This window comes from Emys orbicularis, chromosome 5, assembly GCF_028017835.1.
Source record: "Emys orbicularis isolate rEmyOrb1 chromosome 5, rEmyOrb1.hap1, whole genome shotgun sequence".
Taxonomy (NCBI): Eukaryota; Metazoa; Chordata; order Testudines; family Emydidae; genus Emys; species Emys orbicularis.
This window is the reverse complement of record NC_088687.1, coordinates 14,517,037-14,539,758: the sequence shown is the minus strand read 5'-3', so window position 1 is coordinate 14,539,758 and position 22,722 is coordinate 14,517,037. Positions and strand designations below refer to the sequence as shown.

General features: G+C 43.0%; 1 protein-coding gene across 1 annotated transcript in view; it reads right to left on the bottom strand.

The window, feature by feature from the left end:
- Positions 1–1,495: 1,495 nt before the first annotated feature.
- SDAD1 (SDA1 domain containing 1) overlaps positions 1,496–22,722 on the bottom strand; it is a 33,689-nt gene continuing 12,462 nt past the window's right edge. The window contains exons 9-22 of the mRNA XM_065404848.1: positions 21,403–21,504; positions 20,528–20,597; positions 18,679–18,782; positions 16,650–16,707; positions 15,485–15,543; positions 13,145–13,221; positions 11,604–11,701; positions 10,744–10,820; positions 9,503–9,635; positions 8,388–8,485; positions 7,485–7,675; positions 6,861–6,945; positions 6,209–6,370; positions 1,496–1,965 (exon numbers count right to left, since the gene is read on the bottom strand). Coding sequence (XP_065260920.1) covers positions 1,915–1,965; positions 6,209–6,370; positions 6,861–6,945; positions 7,485–7,675; positions 8,388–8,485; positions 9,503–9,635; positions 10,744–10,820; positions 11,604–11,701; positions 13,145–13,221; positions 15,485–15,543; positions 16,650–16,707; positions 18,679–18,782; positions 20,528–20,597; positions 21,403–21,504 — 1,365 coding nt within the window. The 3' untranslated portion in view covers positions 1,496–1,914. The remainder of the gene's footprint in view (positions 1,966–6,208; positions 6,371–6,860; positions 6,946–7,484; positions 7,676–8,387; positions 8,486–9,502; positions 9,636–10,743; positions 10,821–11,603; positions 11,702–13,144; positions 13,222–15,484; positions 15,544–16,649; positions 16,708–18,678; positions 18,783–20,527; positions 20,598–21,402; positions 21,505–22,722) is intronic.

The following is a 22,722-nucleotide window of genomic DNA, read 5'->3' as shown; positions in this document are numbered from 1 at the left end:
TGTGGGTGAACACTTTTCACAAAACAGTCACTCCATATCTGATCTGAGTCCTCATCCTCAAAGGAAACCTGCACAACACTTTCAAAAGACAAGCCTGGGAGTTCAAATTCATAACTTTGCTAGCCACTACAAAACATAGCCTTAATACAGACACTGGATTTCTAGCTTATTACAACACACTGTAACCCACTAACCCCCGTTTTTGTCCTATGACTACAGGCATGTTAACGGGTCACTTCACCTTCAAAGGTCCCTTAGAAACAGTGGTTCTCAACCGGGGGCTGTGAGCAGGTTTCAGGGGGTTCTCCAAATATGGCCGGCATTAAACTCGCTAGGGCCAGGGACAGAAAGCCAAAGCCCCACTGCGCAGGACTGCAGCCCGAGGCCGAGCCCCACCACCCGGGGCTAGGGTGACCAGATGTCCCGATTTTATAGGGACAGTCCTGATATTTGGGGCTTTGTGTTATATAGGCGTCTATTACCCCCCCCACCTCCTGTCCCGATTTTTCATACTTGCTGTCTGGTCACCCTACGCGGGGCTGAAGCCGAAGCCTGAGCAACTTAGCTTTGCGGTGGCCCCTGTGGCATAGGGGCCCCGGGCAATTGCCCTGCTTTCTAACACCAGCCTGGCTTTTATATGCACAGAAAAAGTTGTTGTGGCACAGGTGGGCCATGAAGTTTTTATAGCATGTTGGGGGGGGGGGGGGGGCGACTCAAAGGAAAGGTTGAGAAACCCCATCTTAGTTTAGCATAAGTAGTTAGCACATACTCTATCGATTTGATATTGTATTTAGCTGTGACACTCTGGTTACCTTTCTCAGACCTGAAGAAGAGCTCTGTGTAGCGTCAAAGCTTATCTCTGACAAACAGAAGTTGGTCTAATAAAAGATAGGTTTCAGAGTGGTAGCCATGTTAGTCTGTATCAGCAAAAAGGATTAGGAGTACTTGTGGCACCTGAGACTAATTTAATAAATAAATTTGTTAGTCTCTCAGTTGCCACAAGTACTCCTCGTTTTTTTTTAATAAAAGGTATTACCTCAGTCCTCACCCACCTTCTATTTCTAAAAACGGGAAATGAAAGTTTAGCATAAGTAGTTAGCACATACTCTATCGATTTGATATTGTATTTAGCTGTGACACTCTGGTTACCTTTCTCAGACCTGAAGAAGAGCTCTGTGTAGCGTCAAAGCTTATCTCTGACAAACAGAAGTTGGTCTAATAAAAGATAGGTTTCAGAGTGGTAGCCATGTTAGTCTGTATCAGCAAAAAGGATTAGGAGTACTTGTGGCACCTGAGACTAATTTAATAAATAAATTTGTTAGTCTCTCAGTTGCCACAAGTACTCCTCGTTTTTTTTTAATAAAAGGTATTACCTCAGTCCTCACCCACCTTCTATTTCTAAAAACGGGAAATGAAAGTTAACCATTTTCAACTATGGTGTATTGTAGAGTAAACGTCCTTTAAAAAATTACATGCTTATGAAAGGCACAAAGTTTTTAATCTATGTAAAAGTTATTCTACATGGACTGATTTAGGACTTACATTTTCCATGATTCAGGCAAAACATTTGACAATGAAATTCTCCTTGCTTTAGTTAATATTTACAGGGCCATAACCAGTTAACTCAAAATAAGTTATATTCAATAAAAGGTAACTGCCTCCTTTCCTAAGATGCTTCTAGAACGCAAGATCTTCTGGCATATTAAGGCCTCTTGACGCCAACACGTACAAATGAGACTTATTTGGTGCTGCAGAGTTATATTCAATCATCAGTTGTATTCAGAGTTATATGCAATGGACATCCAATTCTTCAGTACAGGTGATCCTGTACTTTCCAATATAAAAACTGTTTCCAGGATTATTACTGTACCCACAGTAAGGATATAAAACAGTCCACTCCTTTGTTGTTTTAAGTTATTTCACCAGTCTTTTTCTCTTTTTCAAAAGTGCATCTCGTAATGCCAGCTAGAATACAAAATAAATACATAAATAAATCATGTTGCATAACAGTGGAATATTGAGGTATTTTGACTACAAGTTTTCAAGTATTTAACTGAAATACCAATATAGCACCCATCATGCAGCGATCCCCATGTGATGTGAAAACTGTACATATACATATCCGGTTCATTGCTGGCGTGTAGCCACCTCTAGAGTGGAGGACATTAGCAGGCAAGATCACCACACAGGAATTCAAAAATCACACCATAGTTAAAACTGTGGGCTTAATTCGGTTATAGATTGGAGGACACGTGCTACTAATTACAGTAGGGACTAGATTTTCCTGGATGCAATAGCTGACAGATTTCTTCACCTAACTGTAGCCAAACCAGCAAGATGCGATGCCATTTTAGATTTGGTATATGTGCAGTTCTGGTCTCCCATATTTAAGAAAAATGAATTCAAACTGGAACAGGTGCACACAAAGGCTAGTAGGACGACCAGAGGAATGGAAAACCTATTTTATGAGAGGAGACTCACAGAGCATGGCTTGTTTAGCCAAACCAAATGAAGGCTGAGGGGAGATATGATTGCCCTTTATAAATACATCAGAGGGATAAATACCAGAGAGGGAGAGGAGTTATTTAAGTTGAGCCTCAATGTGGACACAAGAACAAATGGATATAAACTGACCATCAACAAGTTTAGGCTTGAAATTAGAAGAAGGCATCTAACCATCAGAGGAGTGAAGTTCTGGAACAGTCTCCCAAGGGGAGCAGTGAGGCAAAAAACCTAACTGGCTTTAAGACCGTGTATAGTAAGTTTATGGAGGGGATGGCATGATGAGACTGCCTACAATGGCATATAGCCGATCTAGAACTGTGAGCAACAAATCTCTCCAACAGCCAATGATGGGGCACTAGATGGGGAGGATTCTGAGTTAAAAATTCTCTCTCAGGTGTCTGGCTGGTGGGTCTTGCCCACGTGCCCAGGGTCTAACTGACTGCCATATGTGGCATCGAGGGAATTTCTCCCCGGGTCAGATTGGCAGAGACTCTGGAGGTTTTTTGCCCTTCTCTGCAGCATGAGGCACGGGTCACTTGCAGGTTTAAACTAGTGTAAATGGTGGATTCTCTGTAACTTGAAGTCTTAAATCATGATTTGAGAACTTCAGTAACTCAGCCAGAGGTTATGGATTGATTACAGGAGGGGGTGAGTAAGGTTCTGTGGCCTGCAATGTGCAGGAGGTCAGATGATCATGATGGTCTCTTCTGGCCTTAAAGTCTATGAGTCACCTGACTGGAATCAAGCCAGCCTGCCTGGGCTAGTGTCCTAGGTATTCTATGCACAGATGTATTACAGCTATGTATTTAATGTAATGCACTTTGCTACTTTGAAACAGAACTTGGCACAAACAATTTACATTGAGATAAAATTGGATATTTCACTGCCAAAAGCTTTTATAAAAAATGTAATTTGGAAACAATTTAATTCTTATTTTAAGCACTTAGGAAAGTTTAATATACTAACTAAAATTACTCTTGTAAGGAAAAGCTATAAACTTTCCTTGTGACACACTAATCAGGCTAGACTTAATAATTTAGTCTAGAAAAAATTAAAAATGCCAAGAAACCAAGCAGATTATTTAATACTTTAGGGGAAAAAATCTCAATATATATTGTAAAAATGAGAGACAAAGACACCTCAAACCCCTACACCAAAAACAATGGCAGGCACTATTGTGACAGGATCATACTCGTACCTAGATAGAACTGGTAATACAACCAAGAAAGAGTCAGTGAACTCCTAGATTCAAGCAGTAAACATAGCAGTAGTGACACTTCTTTGACACTGTACAATAAAAAAAATCACTAATGTAATATAAATGTCATTGCACTGTGTCAATGGTGTTAAACTGGAAAAGAGTTATCACTGGATATCACTCTTGTCCCTTTAAGTAGGTTTAAAGTAATGTCTTTAAAGGGCAAATGAAACTTCTTTAAAAAAAAAAAAAAAAAAAAAGACTGACATTTACAAGTGCAGAGTCACTCCAGAGAGGTTCTGCCAGAAATGTTGACGCATTTAAAATAGGGCTGTCAATTAATCATTGTTAATGCAAACAATTAACACAAAACAGAATAACTAGATTTAAAAAATAGTCACGATTAATCGCAGTTTTAATCTCATTGTTAAACAATAATAGAATACCAATTTAAACTTCTTATAATATTTTGGTTGTTTCCTACATTTTAAAATATATTGATTTCAATTATAACCCAGAATACATGTGCGGTGCTCACTTTATATTATTTTTATTGCAAATGTTTGCACTGTAAGAAAAAAGAAATAGTATTTTTCATTCACCTCATACAAGTACTGTAGTGCGATCTCTATCGTGAAAATTGTTGATATGTAAGGGTTAAGTAAAGACCTGGGAAACCGCTTTAACTTGTAGTCTCTAAAAAGTTTTACATTGTTTTGTTTTTAAGTGCAGTTATATTAAAAAAAAAAAAAATCCTACATTTGTAAGTTGTACTTTCACAATAAAGAGATTGCACTACAGTACTTGTATGAGGTGAATGAAAAATACTATTTCTTTTATCTTTTTACAGTGCAAATATTTGTAATAAAAAAGTATAAACGTTTGTACACTTTATATCCTCTGTTGTAATTGAAATCAATATATTTGAAAATGTAGAAAAACATTCAAAAATATTTAAATTGGTATTCTATTATTGTTTAACAGTGTGATTAAAACTGTGATTAATTGCAATTTTTATTTTAACCGTTTGACAGCCCTAATTTAAAATGCGGATTTGAGCTCTGGATTTTAAACTATAAAATCAAATTTTAGTTCTTTTAAGCCGTTCTCCCCCACCCTGGTCCCCCACAACGGGGGCTAGTTCAAGCCTTTTGGCTCAAATCACTAACACGCTGCTCATTTTGCTTCTCATAGAGATCTGATGTAGTGAGGTAGTCTGGCTGCCTACCAAATCAGAGACGTCAGCACCTCAATGCAAGTGCAGAGGATTAGCAAGCTCATTGAAGTTCCTAAGCTGCTCATTCACAAAATGAACCTCTTGTGTTTTATAAGAGAGGGTGGAATCAGCACATTGCTGCAGTCAATGGGGTCAGCCTAGATCCCACATTTGTGGGAAATGGAGAAGATACCAAGTAAAGAGCAAATTTAGAGGTACTGGTCCAGGGTCATGTTATTTAATAAAACAGCGTAAGAATATCCAGGATCTACTTTCCTCATTTGGTTTGTAAAGACAAAAGCCACTGGCAAACTGATCTCAACACTGTTTGGCTGCCCTTAGCAGGGAATAAAAAGCCAGAAACAGACCCTGGAGCCAGAAACAGACTGGGACCCAAATCTTACTGACAAAGGTGGGTTTATAATGAAGTCAGTACACATACTCTACCGAAGGGACAGCTTGGTGAGAAAGCCACAAAGCAGGATTTTCCTGGAAATGGCTCTTTGAACACATTCAAAACAGTCGGCGCAAGTACAGTGACATTAAAATAGTCGGCAACACTTTGGCCTTGAGATTTTCCAGAGCAGATGAGAGGATTTCAAGAGGCACCTTTTATCATAGACACAGCATACCCAGCCAGCATGAAAGGGAGGACAGAACTGTCTCTGGTGAATAAGGTAATCAGGAAGATGGTGACTGTGAAATGAGGGTTTGAAGAGGAGCCCAAAGGAAAATAAAAGGATAGACTAAAAGGCCTGTCTGCAAAGCCAATTCTACCACGCAAAGGCAGCATGTTCTGTCACACTGGTGTCCTGATAGTATAATCAAAGTTTGACCTTGCCTATGCCAAGGGGCCCACGCTGTGTTATAATTACATGACCGTACCATGGTACAACTCTAACATAACTTCACCACATGATTTGGTGTTGTCTATGCAGACAAGCCCCCCCCAGCACCGGCAGCCATTGGTCTTCAAGAGCCCAGATCTGTGACTGCTACAAAGCCCAGGCATTTGGGTAGGACATAGGCTAAGGGATGTATAGACTGCACAAAGGGCTTTTTTATTGGGTTGGTTGGCAGGTGATCATTAGTTTAAGAGAAGCAGCCCATTATATGTTCATTTGAACTAAGTTTTGACACGGGAAATCTTTAAGCACATAAAACCTCCTAGAGAATGTGAGGGGCGCTTATTTTAGCTGAAATACAAGTAACTAAAGTTTGTTGCATACACTGCTCTGACTGGTCTCCAATTTACTTTGTCACCAATGGGCTGAGTATTAAATACTGACCTGTTTTTCCCTGAAGGAACGTTTATTTTTTGTTCGGACGTTGTGACTGTATCTCATCATCATAAAGTTCTTCTGCTTCTTCTTCTCTTTGTTAGTGGAGCTGGCGAACGGATTCATTTTCGTTTTCCTTTTCACAAATTCTTTTCTGTCTGTCTTTCCAGCCTTGGGAGGAAAAAAATATCCAAACAATTAAAGCCCACAGGGTTATCTTCCTTTCTCGCAAGTGAGATCATCTAACTGGCCTCTGTGGAAATGCCATTTACCACTGCACACTTTCCATTCCTGGAGCTGCAAATCCAGACTCACTCTGCTTTCCTGGGCGATTTTATGTGCTTTGTGATTGGCTGTTTAACTGGATCTTTTGAACAAGAGCCTCTATTAAAAAAAGAGCTTTTAAAATTCCCAGCATCAGCCACAGTAAGACACAGGGAACTGGCCTAAAGTTAACCATTGGTCTGTGCCAGGGTGGCAAAGAACCCAGGAGGGGGAGATCTTCAAAAGCACAAATGGCAACCAGGGGGTCTAGCTGTCATTCATGCCTGTGCCCTTTCAAACCTGCCCCTACTGTGTTCTTGTAACTCTGCAGGTTGCAAAGCCTGAACCCCCCTGAAAATCTGCAAGGAAGAGGTTCTGGAATATCACGGCTCCTCACCATGGCTGTGGCCAGTCTTGTTTCCTTGTCTGATTTAGGCTTCTTATGCAGATGCTCAATATCTCTGAGTGAAAGCAACTCTCCCCTGCAAAACGAAAAGAGAATATTATGTTGTCTGCCATCACGGGAGCTCCCACCACGCATGGGTCTATCCCCACCCTCTCCATCATCTCTCATTCGCTCTCGAGATATGGACTCGGACCTCACTGCCCACTTTCACACAAGCACCTCTGTGCTTTGTCCCGTGCTGCCCTTATGCATGAGAGGAGCTACCCATAAACATTTGCACAGCTGCCTCATTGTCCTCCTTCAAATCCCTTTTTAACTACCATACCTTCAAAAATCTCAGCAGCGGTTCGGCAGCCGGTGTGCTGAGACCACAGCCTATCAAGCTGATGAGTATCATCTCATTGTTCTCTTGTGCTAACCCTCCTATATTCACCCTCTGTCTCGTCTCATACTTAGACTGGAAGCTGTGTGGCATGAGGACACATCTTTTTATTATGCATTTGTACAGCACCTAACACAATGAGGTCCTGGCCCATGATTCAGGCTCCTAAGTGCTACCGCAATACAAATAATATCCATTATACCACCTGAGTGAACAGGAATTTTGTATTCTACCTGCGCTCCTCATCGCTGTCTATTTCAATGTTCTTCCTCTTTGCAGCTTTGCCAGGTGCCGAGTTGAGTTCTTTGGCTATCTGGGCCAGGCGTATTTTCTGGAAGTCTTCTTGACTTAAAACCCGACTTGTGCTAACTGCTGCTGCTTTGGCTTTCTGTTCTTCTACAGGCATGCTTTTGATCTTCTCCGCCTTTAAATGCAGACAACAGCGACGATCATCAGGGTCTTTAAGCAATGGTTTTGTATGGTTTATTTGTACACTATAATCTTATTCTAAAGGCAAGTCCTGTTTCTCTCCAACTACGTGGGTCGGAGGAGAGAAACAGGACTTGCCTTTATAATAAGGGCATATGGCTGGTTAGGGCAGAAGACAAGAATATTGAAAACATAATAGGAGGTACAATACTTGGGAGGTAAGAGGCGTAGGGGAGGGAATAGCATTGGCCTTCTTTAGGTCTACAGCGAAGTTCAACGGTGGGTGTAACATTACCAACAGAGCCCACGTTGGGGCACCACACAGCCTGTGATCACGGAGTTCCCAGGCTTTTCAGGAAATTGGTTGAATGTGCTTCTTCATGTGTAAGGGAGAGAGAAGGGGTAAGGAGCAGTATAAATGTGCCAAAATACTATTCTTCTTTGTTGGAGATGGGGGGAAATTGCCCTATTCCCCATAGGTTGTAAAATATTTACACACAAGACTGATTCTCCCCTGCTTTGACCCGTGGATATTCACTTATACCTGTGCAAAGGGGTATGACACACCACCACTCTCATTAGCTACTGTTTCTACACCCACTTGGCACAGCTGAAAACTACATTAAAGGTGCAAGCCAATAGAGAATCAAGCCCAATCTTTGCAAATCACATTTATATTTAGGCCAGAAAGTGATGACAAAACTCACTACTTCTTGCTGCTCCTCATCTGAGGAGTGGTGCACATCTATCCATTCCCCATCTTCGTCGTCTTCCTCCTCACTGAAACTGGCACTTTGCCATCCATCTGCCCAGGGGAAGAGGCGCACACAGTGACTAGAACAGACTTAGTTCAATTGCATGATAATAAATGTAGCAATTAAGACTGGATCCCAGATTCATTTCCTTCTATGTTATCTCTGCCTGCATCTTGTAATTAACATAGTACACAAGCTATTTAAGGCAGAAACTGTCATTTTATTACAAGTTTATACAGCACCTAGAATCAGATCCTTCATGGAGATTGTGACGTCATCAGTTGTTGTAAGTGGGACCAACCATAGTAATAAACAAGTTATCCCCAAAGTTGTAAGAAAACACCAAAGGCAGCATGCAAAACACATGCCTGATGTCTGATCACTGGCAATGGAGACAAGTGATCGTGTAAACCTAATTTACTGCCAGCCTATGTTGCAGTTATTGTAAAGAGCTCTATAAAGTTATAAAATGTGTTTGGAAAAGGCTCTGAAGATAAACAGCGCTACACGAGTGCCCCATGATGTCTACTGCGCAGGGCACCCTACATGCATGCAGTGATATTCTGCAGCCTCCACAACATCCAACCAGTTCACACAGATATGGAAGCAGCACACATTATATGAAAAAGTCATGTTACATTTTCAACAGCCTGAGCACTGCTCTTCTTAATTCTTCAAAATGACTCAAGGACATAGTAAGCAAACAGTTATTTATCTTGGGGAGAGCTGAACAGGTGCATTTTTGAAGTCATATGACCTGCTTTTCCTTGAAGATTAGTCATGCAAGCAACAAAACCCCTTTGTTACCTCTTGCTAAAGCAACTACTGTATGAAGCAGCACAGACCCAATGTCAAATATAACTGGGTGTATTGCATTCATTCAAGGGCAGCACTAGTGCTGTTTCACTGGACAAATGCACACATGGCCAGGGTTACTCAAGACATGACAGTGTCAAACACATGCAAGTTCCTGCATTACAACAAGAGACGTGCACCACATTTTCACATGCAACTAGAATTCTAGTGGCAATGCTGTACTGCCTGGAAGTGAAGAAAAACTAACCAACCTTCCTCGTGTATTCCTCCTCCTTCTTCCTTATTTTCAACCTCTAATATTTCTGCTCCTGGAATATAATCTTTGGCATCTAATTCTCCATACTCGTGGATTCTGGCTTCTGATGAGGCCTCAGTAGGTTTACCCTACAAGTAAACAAAGTACATGTTTTAAGTAGCTCTTTGTTTTCTTTAATTTCACCAACAGGACATTTTAAAAAGGGGCATAAGGTGGGTGGACTTGATCACCAGCCTGGGAAACATGATATGGCAATATACATAGTACTGCTCACAACACAGACTGTGGCGTCCCCCCGGCCTCTGGCAGTTTAGTGTCAGGATTTCCACCCTGCCTAGGAGGTCCACAGGGCCTCCTGCAGTCCTCTGCCATAGTTACAGGAGAGCATTCTCCCAGCCCTCTCCCGGTCCTGGACTGCCACAGGTCCTCATTTATATCCCCTAGCCGGAAAACATCAGACCCAATCAGCTGCTGCTACCCAGCTGGGTCAGGTGATTCCCAGCACCTGCCTGCCAAGCTGCTCACCAGAACAGGGCTGGTTGCTCCCCTTAAAGGGAACATTGCCCTGTTACAAGGTGTTTTTTCACCAATGAAACAAGAAGTGATCAGCCAGTGTTAGAAATCGGCCAGAGGCACACATCCCAACACGCACTTCAAAACTCTGGATTAAACTTCTGCAGTTTGGGCTTTATACATTAATGAGCATTGCAACGACAGAGATCCACAGCCCTCCAGGTTCAGATAATGCCTCCATCCACTTCTTTTAACAAGTTTAGGTTTTAGTCACACAGAACAATAAATGATGAAGAGCTTCTGATATTCCATTTTCGGAGCACAGCACTTGATTGAAAAACATCTCCTCTCCATAAATTAATGATGGATTCTGCAGTGAAGCGGTGAGACAGAGATACTCTATAGCTCTCAAAGCACTTTGCAAAAAAGCATTATTATCCCCATTTTACAGATGGGGAAACTGAGACGGGAAGTGACTTGCCCAAGGTCACCTAGTAGGCCAGTGGTAGAGCCAGGAATAGAACCCAGGTCTCCTAGGTCCAATGCTCTGTCCAGTAGGCCACACTGCCTTTTGCCTTTAGGTGATCTCTCCAGGGCAAAATGCAATGCACATATTCTTAGTTAAAAGTATGCACACAGTTAACCATGTTCACTGGCTTGAGATGCTCAATTTATTTCATCCTCATTTTCAGATACAAATTAATGCACATAAACATCACTTACCCTGAACTTTTTTTGTAACATCTGTGGATTCAATGATCGGAAGAGATGTATCAGAGTTCTTGCAGACATCATTACATCTACAAAACAAATACCAGGAATAAACAAACACCTTGGAAAAAGCAGGATCTGGATCAAATGAAGAGGAAAGCATTGAGCTAGAATTAGGTTTTGTTCTGAGGCTAGGGAGGAGGGTAAAAGGAAAAGCGCTATATTTCTTTACATCTTTCTCAGAAATGCTAGCGCTTCTTAGCATTATTCTATTTGACAATCCATGTCTTTCCCTTCTGCTCTGGACTACCTACTTTTTAAAACTACCTTCTACTCTCAGCCTTTTTCCAACGTAACTGCTATCTTTGCTCTACTCGTTTTGTTTATTGGATACATCTCCCCAAAAATCCTTTTTCAAAATTTAAGCAGCTACCAATATCGGTGTGGATCTGTTACTTCTAAAAAAGAAGTGAAGAAGAAAGTTTCTCTAGGATTAGATCAGACATTTCCAAGATAACTCACACAATCAACATTTATTTAGGACATGAACCTGCATCCCCTACGGTCAATGATCAACCAATTGAAAAAGTTCCCATTGATCAAATTGTGCAAGTTCAAGCCCTTATGTAGCTTCAGTTCAGGTAGCTAGTAGGCAACTACCCCTTTCCCCTCCCGACTGCTCTGACTGCTTCATCTCTCACATGAGGACACCTGAAACAGACACACAGGTGCAGGAGACTAACATGAGAAATACTCTGAACTCCAACCTATTCCCTACACAAGCAATGATGATGTGACATCAGAACACATAGCATAAACACGCATAAATAAAAGAACAGCACATTTTTCCACCTGCAAAGCACTAAACTTACTTTTATCTTTATGAGATTTGTACAGGGCGAGGTCTTGGAGCAGGTCTTCAGTCATAGCCAGAGGACATCTCGCCGTTATCTCTTTTATCGCATTCATTCTAGAAAAATCAAAGTTTTTTAAAAAAATTCTCAGTTAGAAAAGACCCTGGCAGCAGCATGTTACATTGACTGTGTCTGAGACTAAGGGACGGTCATCCTGAGGCACACAACTCAGTGTCAGAGAAAAGAGCAGCACGGGACTCAACCCCCCAGGTAGCCTATCAAAGGGGCTGTATCCATGGCAGATTTGCATAGTCTGTTCTCCTAGCCATCCTGATGGCCCAGTTTCCAGAGGTACAGGTGCTCAGCATCTTTGAAAATTAAAATAAAGTACTGGCACAGCAATCACTAACTAGCTAGAAAGCATCCAAGACCAAAGGGTGGAAGTGGGCAGCCCATACAGAAAAGCTAAAACCCTTTAAATCTGTGGACCATCTGTGCCTAGTGGAGTCAGGAATCTTGACTGCATTCATCCATGGTTAGATCAGTAAAGGACAGCCTATGCTGGGGGCCTGTATGCTCACACAGGAGAGTTCCCTTTCAAAGTAACTTTACCCTCACACTGACCCTCTCCCTTCCCAGTCTCTTTCTAAAGTCCATCCCCCACCCCCTCCTTATGGTTGAAACCATTTTAGCAAGAACCATTCTTAAAGCATGGCTGGAACTAGTGAGCATGTTTCCTCCCGGACCCCCATGCAAGTGGTATGAACAGGGACACCTTTTCCTGAGACTCATCTTAGATCTCTATTATAAGAGAGATATAATACATTATACAATTATTATATAATTAATATTATTATGCATCTGTCTATAGCATGGGTCTCAGCAAAATAAGCCAGTTTATACTAGGCACAGAAAGTGGGTTAGCATTCCACTGGCAACAGCTATGTTTAAACTTAGTTGTTGCTAGCACAATTTCAGTCGTTGTATAGAGGGGGAATGAAGTCTTGACCATCATGTTATCTACACCCTGAAAAATCATGGCGTACATAAGAGTTTACAGATAAATGGGATACACACAGAACCTTCCTAAAGATCTTGTTACCCAGGAAAGCAGGGATTCAGCCCCATCTGGGGAGAAGAGAATGGAGCATCCTGGTGCTAAACAATGACCTCTACGCCCAGTGACAGAGCAGTGTTGGCAATTAAAAATAAATCGTTTACCGTACTCAAAGCACGCTGCACAAAAGGTCATTTTATTTCAATGGGGTGTTTTTGTTTTTTAAAGAGATACACCAACCTACACCTCTACCCCGATATAACGCTGTCCTCGGGAGCCAAAAAAATCTTACCGTGTTATAGGTGAAACCGCGTTATATCGAACTCGCTTTGATCCGCCGGAGTGCACAGCCCCGCCCCCCCGGAGTGCTGCTTTACCGCGTTATATCCAAATTCGTGTTACATCGGGGTAGAGGTGTATTTTCTAGGAGTTGTACAGTGTTTCTAGGAACACAGGTTCCCCACAGATCTCAGACTGAGTTGTCGTGAACTTTCGTACCTACCCTACAGTCATAACTTCCCCAGAATTCTTGTCAGTGACAAAGTTGTTGGCTATGGTCATTAATACTGACTGGATGATCTAGAAGGGAGAAAGTAAAGTAGAGCCAGATGAACATACATTCCTATTGTAGTTATGTTCATTTGCATACAATGCCATATTCACAAAGGGCAAACTCACTCAAAGCTTGGGACTTGGCCCTTTAAGAGGCTATTTTTAGAGACATTCGAATGGAGCATTTTTGCGATACAAATCCTACTACAGGGAGGAAATGTGAATACAGCACTGAACGTGGATTCAGCAGACCTGGGTCTGCCACTGGCCTGCTGAGTGACTTTGATCAAGTCACGTCACTGCTCTGTACCTCTGTTTCCCTATCTGTAAAATGGGAATAATGCTACTGACCTCCTTTGTAAAGCCCTTTAAGCTTTACTTCGATTAAAAGTGCTATATGAGAGCCAGTTTGTGACCCTAAGAGCATCCCAAGGCTAGATGGCAAGGAGCTCCCTGGTATGCAGCAGTGAGACTCAGCTGGCCTGACCCGCTCAGTACATCCCCATCCGCTGTGGTCATACTTATCCAAAAGGTGGCATGTAATAAATCACTGGAAAACAACTAACTCACTGATCATTCACATTCTTGTGTGAGGTATATACGGTTAATCTACAAAGAGTTATCCAGAAATGTGTGACTAAAATGTGTTTTAACCAGGCATATCAGGGGAAGTTGATAAATAGGTTTTTCGAGACAAAGGAAAGGGACCAGCCCCACAAGCCAGGTGTTGCCAGGGACAGTGGGCTATTTACTGGCATGGGAGATTGCAGGAAGATCATTTGCATGGTGTCTGCACCACACAGCATGGAGTCTACACCCAGCAGGGAAAAGGACCTTAATCTTGGGGATACACTTCAGAAGAAAGCAACAAAGAGTCCTGTGGCACCTTAAAAACTAACAGATGTATTGGAGCATAAGCTTTCGTGGGTGAATGCCCACTTCATCAGACCCACGAAAGCTTATGCTCCAATACATCTGTTAGTCTTTAAGGTGCCACAGGAGACTCTGTTGCTTTTTACTGATCCAGACAAACACGGCTACCCCTCTGATACTTCAGAAGAACATATTTCAGAGATTTACTGGACTATAAAGAGAGGGAGAGAACCCCTAAGTTATCCTTCACCTGAACAGTCAAAGAAACAGAGCACTTTGGGCTCTGTGATTGAACCCTGGGTAAGAACCAGCTAGCCATGCAGGAAAACAACTGTGGTGAAACTCTTACTTTGAACAAAAACAATGAGGAGTCCGGTGGCACCTTAAAGACTAACCGATTTATTTGGGCATAAGCTTTCGTGGGTAAAAAACCCAATTTACCCACAAAAGCTTATGCCCAAATAAATCGGTTAGTCTTTAAGGTGCCACCGGACTCCTCGTTGTTTTTGTGGATACAGACTAACACGGCTACCCCCTGATACTTTACTTTGCACAAAAAACTCTAGTTTGTTAAGTTAGGTTTTAGTCTTGGAAGTGTATTTTTACTTGTGTTTGTTTCTTTGTTTGTAACTGTTCCTATCCCAATTTCTTCTTCTTAGCATCATTTACATGTAAGTTGTTTGTGAATAAACTTAATCTTGTTTTATTACACAATGGCAGCCTAGTGTTTCAAACGGAAGAGGAAAATCCTCAGCCAAACAAACAGGCTGGGGCTGCGTACTGTCTCTGTAAAGGAGCGGCAAACTTAATAAGGTTTTGAGAGAGCTACATTGAGAGGGGCTGAGCACTGCATGAAGATGTCTTTGGGGAAGAACTCAGGGCTGGAAGGGTTGTTGAGGTCTCCCTGCTAAAAGTAATTGGACCGTGGAAGCCAGTGTGAGACCAGCACACTTGTATGCATATTGGTGTCATGGCAGGGAGCCACAACAGCATAGGATTTAAGACACCCAGAGTTGCAAGGCAGGTGCTGACTGAACCCCCTACTGGCCTGGGTGAACCCCAAAGAGTCACAGGTATTCATTATTAATTTTTTTATGGAACTTAAACCATACAATAAGCATAAGTGTTCCCATTTTGAAAGATCAGCATGTGCTTTTCAACCCCACCTGACACCAAGAGGGTGTAATCTCAGAGGAACTGAGCAGACACCACTGAGAAATCACTCCTTGCATTACTTTTCCCCCTACGTAAACAATACCCAGCATCCAACAACACTTCCAGCCTGAGAGTTTTAACACGATTGGGCAGGTTTTTTGCCTCTCTCAGCATAGCTCTGTCAACACATTCAGCAGTTATATTTCCAATGTTTGCACACAGTCTACTTTTTAATATTAATGAGATTTGGAAGGATCCTGACCTCTGGCGGCACCAGCTGATGAGACGCTTGCGCAGCAAAAAGAAGGATCTTGGTCACTTCTAGGAGAGTAGAAAATAAAGAGAGACAGGTTCCACCGTCAATAGACAGCCATTTCTGCTTTCAGTGGCTTATAAATATCTCCGCGCATCACAACTTCTAATTCTGCGTCCCATCCTGCAAGAAGCTCAGCACCCTGAACTTCCACAGAGAACATGAAGTCACTTGGGGCCTCGCAGAACCAGATCCTCTGGCTCACTCTCTGTCACAATAAAGCACTCCATCAGATACCACAAACTTTATCCCAGGCCCTCAGCTGGCCACCTCTTTTGAAGCACTGCATATGGACGGTAGAGCACTTTGCAAAGTCTGCTCTAGAGCACTGGTTCTAAACCAGGGGTACGTGTACCCCAGGGGTAGGCAGAGATCTTCCAGGGGGTGCATCAACTCATCTAGATAGTTGCCTGGTTTTACCACAGGCTCCATGAAAAGCACTAGCAAAGTCAGTACAAACTAAAACTGCATACAGACAATGACTTGTTTATACTGCTCTATGTACCATAAACTGATATGTAAGTACAAGACTTATATTCCAATTGATTTATTTTATAGTTATATGGTAAAAATGAGAAAGTAAGCCATTTTTCGGTAATAGACATACAAAAGCGTCACAGCACATTATGTCTGATTTTGTAAGCAAGTAGTTTTTAAATGAGGCAAAACTTGGGGGTACACAAGACAAACCAGAGTCCTGAAAGGGGTACAAGTAGTCTGGAAAGGTTGAGAGCCACTGCTCCAGACTGAAATAGTGTTGCAATGTTAACTATGGCACGGCAAGAGAGACAAACTTTGCTAAACAATTACAGACAGCTTCTTGTAGCAGCTTGGTTTAACTCACACAACTCAGGGGATCCATTCTAGTCTGTATTTAAAGAATTCTAGCTCCCACGTTCGCAAGTACGGAACGCACCATTCCCGTATCCCATAACAAACTGTCTCTGTTCTTCACCCTCCTCCTTCCATGCCCTCCCTATCTGACAAGGCAAACCTGATTGTCCACCTTTTATCCTACAGCACCACTGCTCGAGACCGACTGCACACAGGGCAATATGGGAATGCAGAACACAAAGGCAGGGAGAGGATACAGGTTTTGTAGATGGTTGCTTACCTCTCTGATGGGGCTGCATGAACCGCTGCACAAAGGGATAGAAGTTAAAGAGAAAGAGCTGTGGGAAGGAAAGTGGATACTGGATTAAAACCCTGCCAGCGTTTCCTTCATTGTATCTGCCTGTCTAGAGGGAGGGGCTGTGAAACATTCATAATAATTTTGTACAGACAATGGTACACACAGTCTGCATTGGTGTTAGTGGGCAACGTGCTTGTAACAGAGAGTGGATTCTGATTTGTTTTCCTGCCTTGGACTGAGGGGGGGTGGGGGGGGGAGGAAATACTGTGATGAGATGTTCAATATTTTCTTTAATAAAGTAAATATTGATCCCAATCCAAATCCCATTAAAGTCAATGGAAGGAAGGGGCTTTGAATTGGGGCTGTCGTGCAAGTGTCCCATGTTAGGTCTGCTGCTTTCTTGACCCAGAGAAAAACATCCCTCAGTCCAAAGCTGGAGGGACCCGCTGTAAGCACAAGCGGGTAACTGAGGAGTGAGTGGGCATAGAGGCTAGTCTTCAAGATGACTGTCAAAGGGGCACCTGTCATGGGTGTGGCCTTCTTCATCACATGGCCATGTGCCCGCCAGGCAATGGACCCGAACGCATTGCACTTCAATATTGAACATTTAGGGTTTCATACAGTATCTGCTGAATTCAAATTTTCAAGCCACTCAATTTTTCTTCTGTCACAGTCTGGAATGAAGAGATAGTCCTGCCAGAGCCAGACGGCACGGGCCCTGGCTGGGCAGGTTTCCCTCACACACTCAGTACCACCTGAGTTTGTCAACCCTCAGGACAGGCTGCAAGGCCCATCTTTTCTCCTGGGCCCACAGGGAGCTGGGAGGAAGGAGAAGTTGGAGGACTGTAGAAATTCTGTTTGTGGGGATCAATACAGTTCAGTTATACTCAAGTTGCTGTTAGGTGGGGAATCGCCAGAGTCCATTTATGACTGACAGTACTGTTGGGATGTGTAAGGGTTAAGTAAAGACCTGGGAAACCGCTCATGTGCTGGCATGGTATTAAGGAGTAGAAGCACAGGCAGGCACCGTTTCTGCGCTGGATAGATGAAGTGCCATCCCTCTCCCTTCTGCTTGTTAAGGATTGATAAGCGTTGCAGCTGCATAAGGAATGTGGCTGTCTAAAGGATATCCTTTGTGTAAAGAAGTGTTATCTCCGCCTCTCTTCCTTTCCCAGCTACATAAACGAGCTCGGGGTCATGGCCCCTTCCTCCCCTCTCTGTGAACTGCTGATTAAGGAAACTTCTGGCTGCAATTACTGCAAAGAAATGTATCTTCAAGGTAAAAATGTCTGCAGAATATGCTTAATGATGTAGACAGTAAACAGGGGTGGGGATAATTATATTCAGTAAATACTAAATCAGGGTTTTGGGGATGTTGTAGTAAATGTGGGCATTTACATCTTAACTTAGATAACAGAGCATGATGTGATTAACCTCAGGGCTTACTCGACAACTGGGTTGAGGGGAACAAGTACCACAATAAAGAAGCCTGTTTACTCAATCCGCCTCTGGGTCCTCCTGCTCAATCTCTAACAAGTACTTTGAAGAGACTGCCAAAAGCATTCAGATCCTAGGATGGACACTCCTGTATGTAGTTATCATAAACCTCAGTGACTCCTGACCCATTAGTGCTGGAATTTGGGATGTTGGGAGTGCAGCAGCATCCCCTGGCTTGAAGTGGTTTCGATCATATGCAGGGTTACAATTTGGTTCAATGGCTCTCAGCACCACCACTATACATATTGTTCTAGCACCCCTGGCCTGGCCTGCAAGGCTCTTACTGTTATACGGCTGGCCCTCTCAGGCCAGCTAATAGTGCCACACATAAGTCCATTAGGAAATAAAATGAAGCCAAACTCATCTTCACTTACAACGACAAAGTCTCCCGTGGTGAAAGGCCAAAGCGTTAACCCACGGTGCCATCTTGATCACATTCAGACCCATTACTGATGGACAAGCCTACTTCGGACATGAGAGCTCAAAAACCCAGTGCAGTTAACATGATGTGTACCTCGTGTATTCCAACTAGTCTAGAGATAAGGTCCATGAGCATCATCTTCACTTCAAATCGTTCCTTGGAGGTCTCTAGCTGCTTTAGGAGTTTCTCTGCAAAATCTGAAAGCAACATGGAGTGTCAGCAAGAAGTAATAGCACTGGGGGTTCGAGGATGTCAGAGCAGGATGTGTGTCAGGTTGACATTCCAAGAGACTTCGGAGAATAAAGCTGCCACAGATCATTAGCTAATCAGCTATTAAGGCTCAGATAGCCTCACCCTGATGATACACAAGGTAAATTGGTTACTGCATTAGATCAGCAAGAAAAAAACGTGAATAAAGAAAAAAATTGCTCATAACATTGGGAACAGGATAAACAAGCAAAAGGTAAATCAATGGGCTTGTCACGGGGTGGCTTGCTCCTTTAAGGGCCAAGAGGCCTGGGGCTAGCCAGCCCTGTTCAATCAGCCCTGCCTGTGCCATACTTAGCTGCTTCCCTGCCTAAGGGGGCTGGACTCACTGGGATCAGGTGACAGCCTGAAACACCTGGGCCTCAAAGGGTGAAGAAAACCCAATTTGCAGGAGGAACCACAGGGAGCAAAGCTGGGCTCCTCTGTAAGGCCCTGAAGTTGGATCTAGAAGAACTCCAGAGAAGCAACCTGGGTGCAACCAAGGAGGCCCTGTACCATCCTGTGGGTGGGCTATTTAAACAGGAACAAGAGGCTGAGCAAGGAAGACAGGACTAGAAGCCATGCAGATTGCGCTGGATCTCTCAGTCCAGGAGACCAGCCTGGCCAGTCTCAGAGACTTTGCTCTGCAGACTAAGGCCTGGTCCCCACTAAGCCCCCACTTCGGATTAAGGTACGCAAATTCAGCTACGTTAATAACGTAGCTGAATTCGAAGTACCTTAGTCCGAACTTACCGCGGGTCCAGACGCGGCAGGCAGGCTCCCCCGTCGATGCCGCGTACTCCTCTCGCTGAGCTGGAGTACCGGCGTCGACGGCGAGCACTTCCGGGATCGGTCCGGGATCGATTTATCGCGTCTAAACCAGACGCGATAAATCGATCCCAGAACATCGATTGCCTGCCGCCAGACCCTCCGGTAAGTGTAGACGTACCCTAAGTTCGGGAGCTCTGAACCAGAGTCTTGAGATCTGTTAAAATCAACGTACTGACGCTCAACCGTGGAATTCAAGCAGGGTACACCAGGCTGCCAGGGGGCGCACAGGGATGGCACATGCCTTTTATACGGCTCCATAGCTTTAAAATTTTACTGTCAATATTTAAAGCCAGTTAATATGCACTAAAAAGGAGGCTGAGTTGAGGCCTATCTGAAAAAAATCAAGTTCATGATGTCTAGAGTGAAAGAGTAATATTAGACAAAACAGACTAGAAATAAGGGGCAAATTTTTAAATGACTAAGTGATGAATGGTAATTAGTCATTAAAACTTTCTACCATTTCCCTAGGTTTCTCCAGGAAGCCTTTAAAGCAAGACTGGGTATCTATTTTTAAAAATAAGCTTAGCTCAGACAGCAGTTACAGCCCAGAAATTACTGGGTGAAGCTCTATGGCCAGGGTTATGCAGGAAGTCAAGACTAGATGAGCATAACAGTGATCCCATCTAGCCTTAAAATCTATGACTATTCCTCCTAACTTGCAAGGTGCTGTGAGATTTAATCAACATTTGTGAAGCGCTTTGAGATCCGGTGACAAAGTGTGGTATCTAAGCATTCCATAGCATTCCCACGTTCAAACAGGTGTCTCTCCCATTGCAGTTTTGCCTGAAAATCTGTATCTCGGCTCGAACATGTATTAGAATTTCCAAGGCACATGTATATCAATTGGGTTGGACACCACGCTTACCTTGGGGATCGTGGATCAAATGAATAGCGGAGAAGTTAAACACCTCTGGCTTTTTCTTCTTCTTGTGTTTCTGTAGGACAGGAAGAGACAAGGAGACACTTTTTCCTTTCCGTGGAAGAGTTCTTCTAAGTGAATTTCAGACATCAGTTCTGGAAAGCTGCCATTTCACATTCCCAGCTTTAATAGGCATGTTTTGATTTTAAATAGGAAAGTTCATCAGCACTTTCAACATTTCCCGAGTTACGTGTGGTTTTCAGCCATACGACTCCAGGCAAAGTCAATGCAAACTGCGTAACGAAAGCTCCACTCAAACTCTTGAAACATACCTCTAGCTATATAGATACTAGTTCCCAACCAAGCACTGGGCATGGGAAACAGCAGTTCAGAAAACACATCACAATCCTGCCCTGACCTACAGTGTACCCCACGCAAAAGGATTGAATGAGATGCAAGTCAAGGCAGAACCTGGTCCACAATCTAACCTAGCAAAGTCTCTTTTCAACACGTGTTCTTCCACGTACAGGGAGCTTTGCTTAGAAGACATGACAAAGGGTAGTTGGCTAAAAAGGGACAGATGAGAGCAAAAAAATCCTGGTCTTGAAGGGTCCCAGTGTATGAACCGATGAAGGAGAGAACCTGACATAGATGACTGTGGTCTCAAAAAGGGAAATGAGAACAGCATGTCATCTTTAGGAGTTTGATTAAATTGAGCACTGCATCGTTAGGGCTGACTGCTTTTAAAATCCTATTTAGCTTTACAAGTATTCAATTTACTCTTGTTTCCCTTTCTACCAAGCCACCACTGGTAACTTTACGCTGGGACACTGCTGCTAGTTCCATGGTGATGCCAAAATGTCCAACTGGGCTTCCCTTACCTTCAGAACCTTCATGGCTTTCTCCAGCTTCTTCTTGTGCTTGGTGGTTTTCTTTCCTGTTGCATATCTCACCATGAGGTCTCTGGTTGTGGGCCCTTCATCCTTCGGAAAGGAACATCAGACAGAGCATGACTCAAGGGAATGAGGCTTCAAATAGGATATTGCAGCTGATTGACAGCAACAATTGTCAGGGTCACACACCAGGTTTTCAAAAATTGGAAACCAATTCACTCTACCTCCAAATGTTTGCCATGTAACCAGCCTGACATTCATTTCAATACTTAAAACTTTGACTTAATAAAAGAGAACACATACACCAAGGTTTATGACCAGGTAACTGCATGTCAATAAAGCAATAAAACAGATATGGTACTAGTCATTAGGCAACAGTAACATATTATTCAACAATACCCAATTAACGAGTAACGCTTTAAAAGGATCTCGATACAGATCAGATAAAGTAGCTGGGGGTGGAGGGATGGTCAGGGTAACATACTTCAGTGAATTTGTTCAAAAGAGAATGCTTAATAGCATCTATGTACTTGTCTGACCCCCATCACTAACCTCTGTGCACTCCCCACATATCAGTACATTTATTCTCACAACACCAGGTGAGATAAAGAAGTGCTATTTTCCCCATTTTACAGATGAAGAACTGAGCCACAGCGAGATTAAGTGATTTGCCCAAGGTCACATGCAAAGTCTGTAGCAGAGCTTTAATTAAAAAAAAACAAAAACACAACCCTGGTCTCCCGAATCCCAACCCAGTTCCTCAATCACAAGTCTACATGAAGCCTCCGGTAATTCCTTGCCTTCTAAACAACCACAGAACTCCATCCCCAAAACCCCACTCAAGCACATTAGCGACTGACTTTAATTGGGAGTTTGGAGAGTGGTCAACTACAAGACAGACCCTAAAAGCATCACACACTGCCTGGAAAAGTACTTTACAGTGTAAGCTCTTCAGGGCAGGGGCCACTCCTGCTTTGTATCACCAGTGTGCAGTGCCCAGCATACTGAGGGCACTACTAGAACCAAACACATTCTCTCAGTCTGTAAGGGGGGAAAAAAAACCTCTTTTTCCTACTAGCTCATTCTAATAATGCGGGTTATGACTTCCCATGCTGCCAGCTACGCGACCATCAGCCCGGGTACTACAAATGGGCCAGTCACTAAGTCGCCCTTAATGATTTTGAAAACGAAGAGGACCATTTTCCTGATCTTCCCCTCAACGTACAGGCATATCTCCCATTAACAATAACAGCACATGTCCTGAGGAGACTGAATCCCTCAAACTGAGGGGCAAACCAACAAATGATC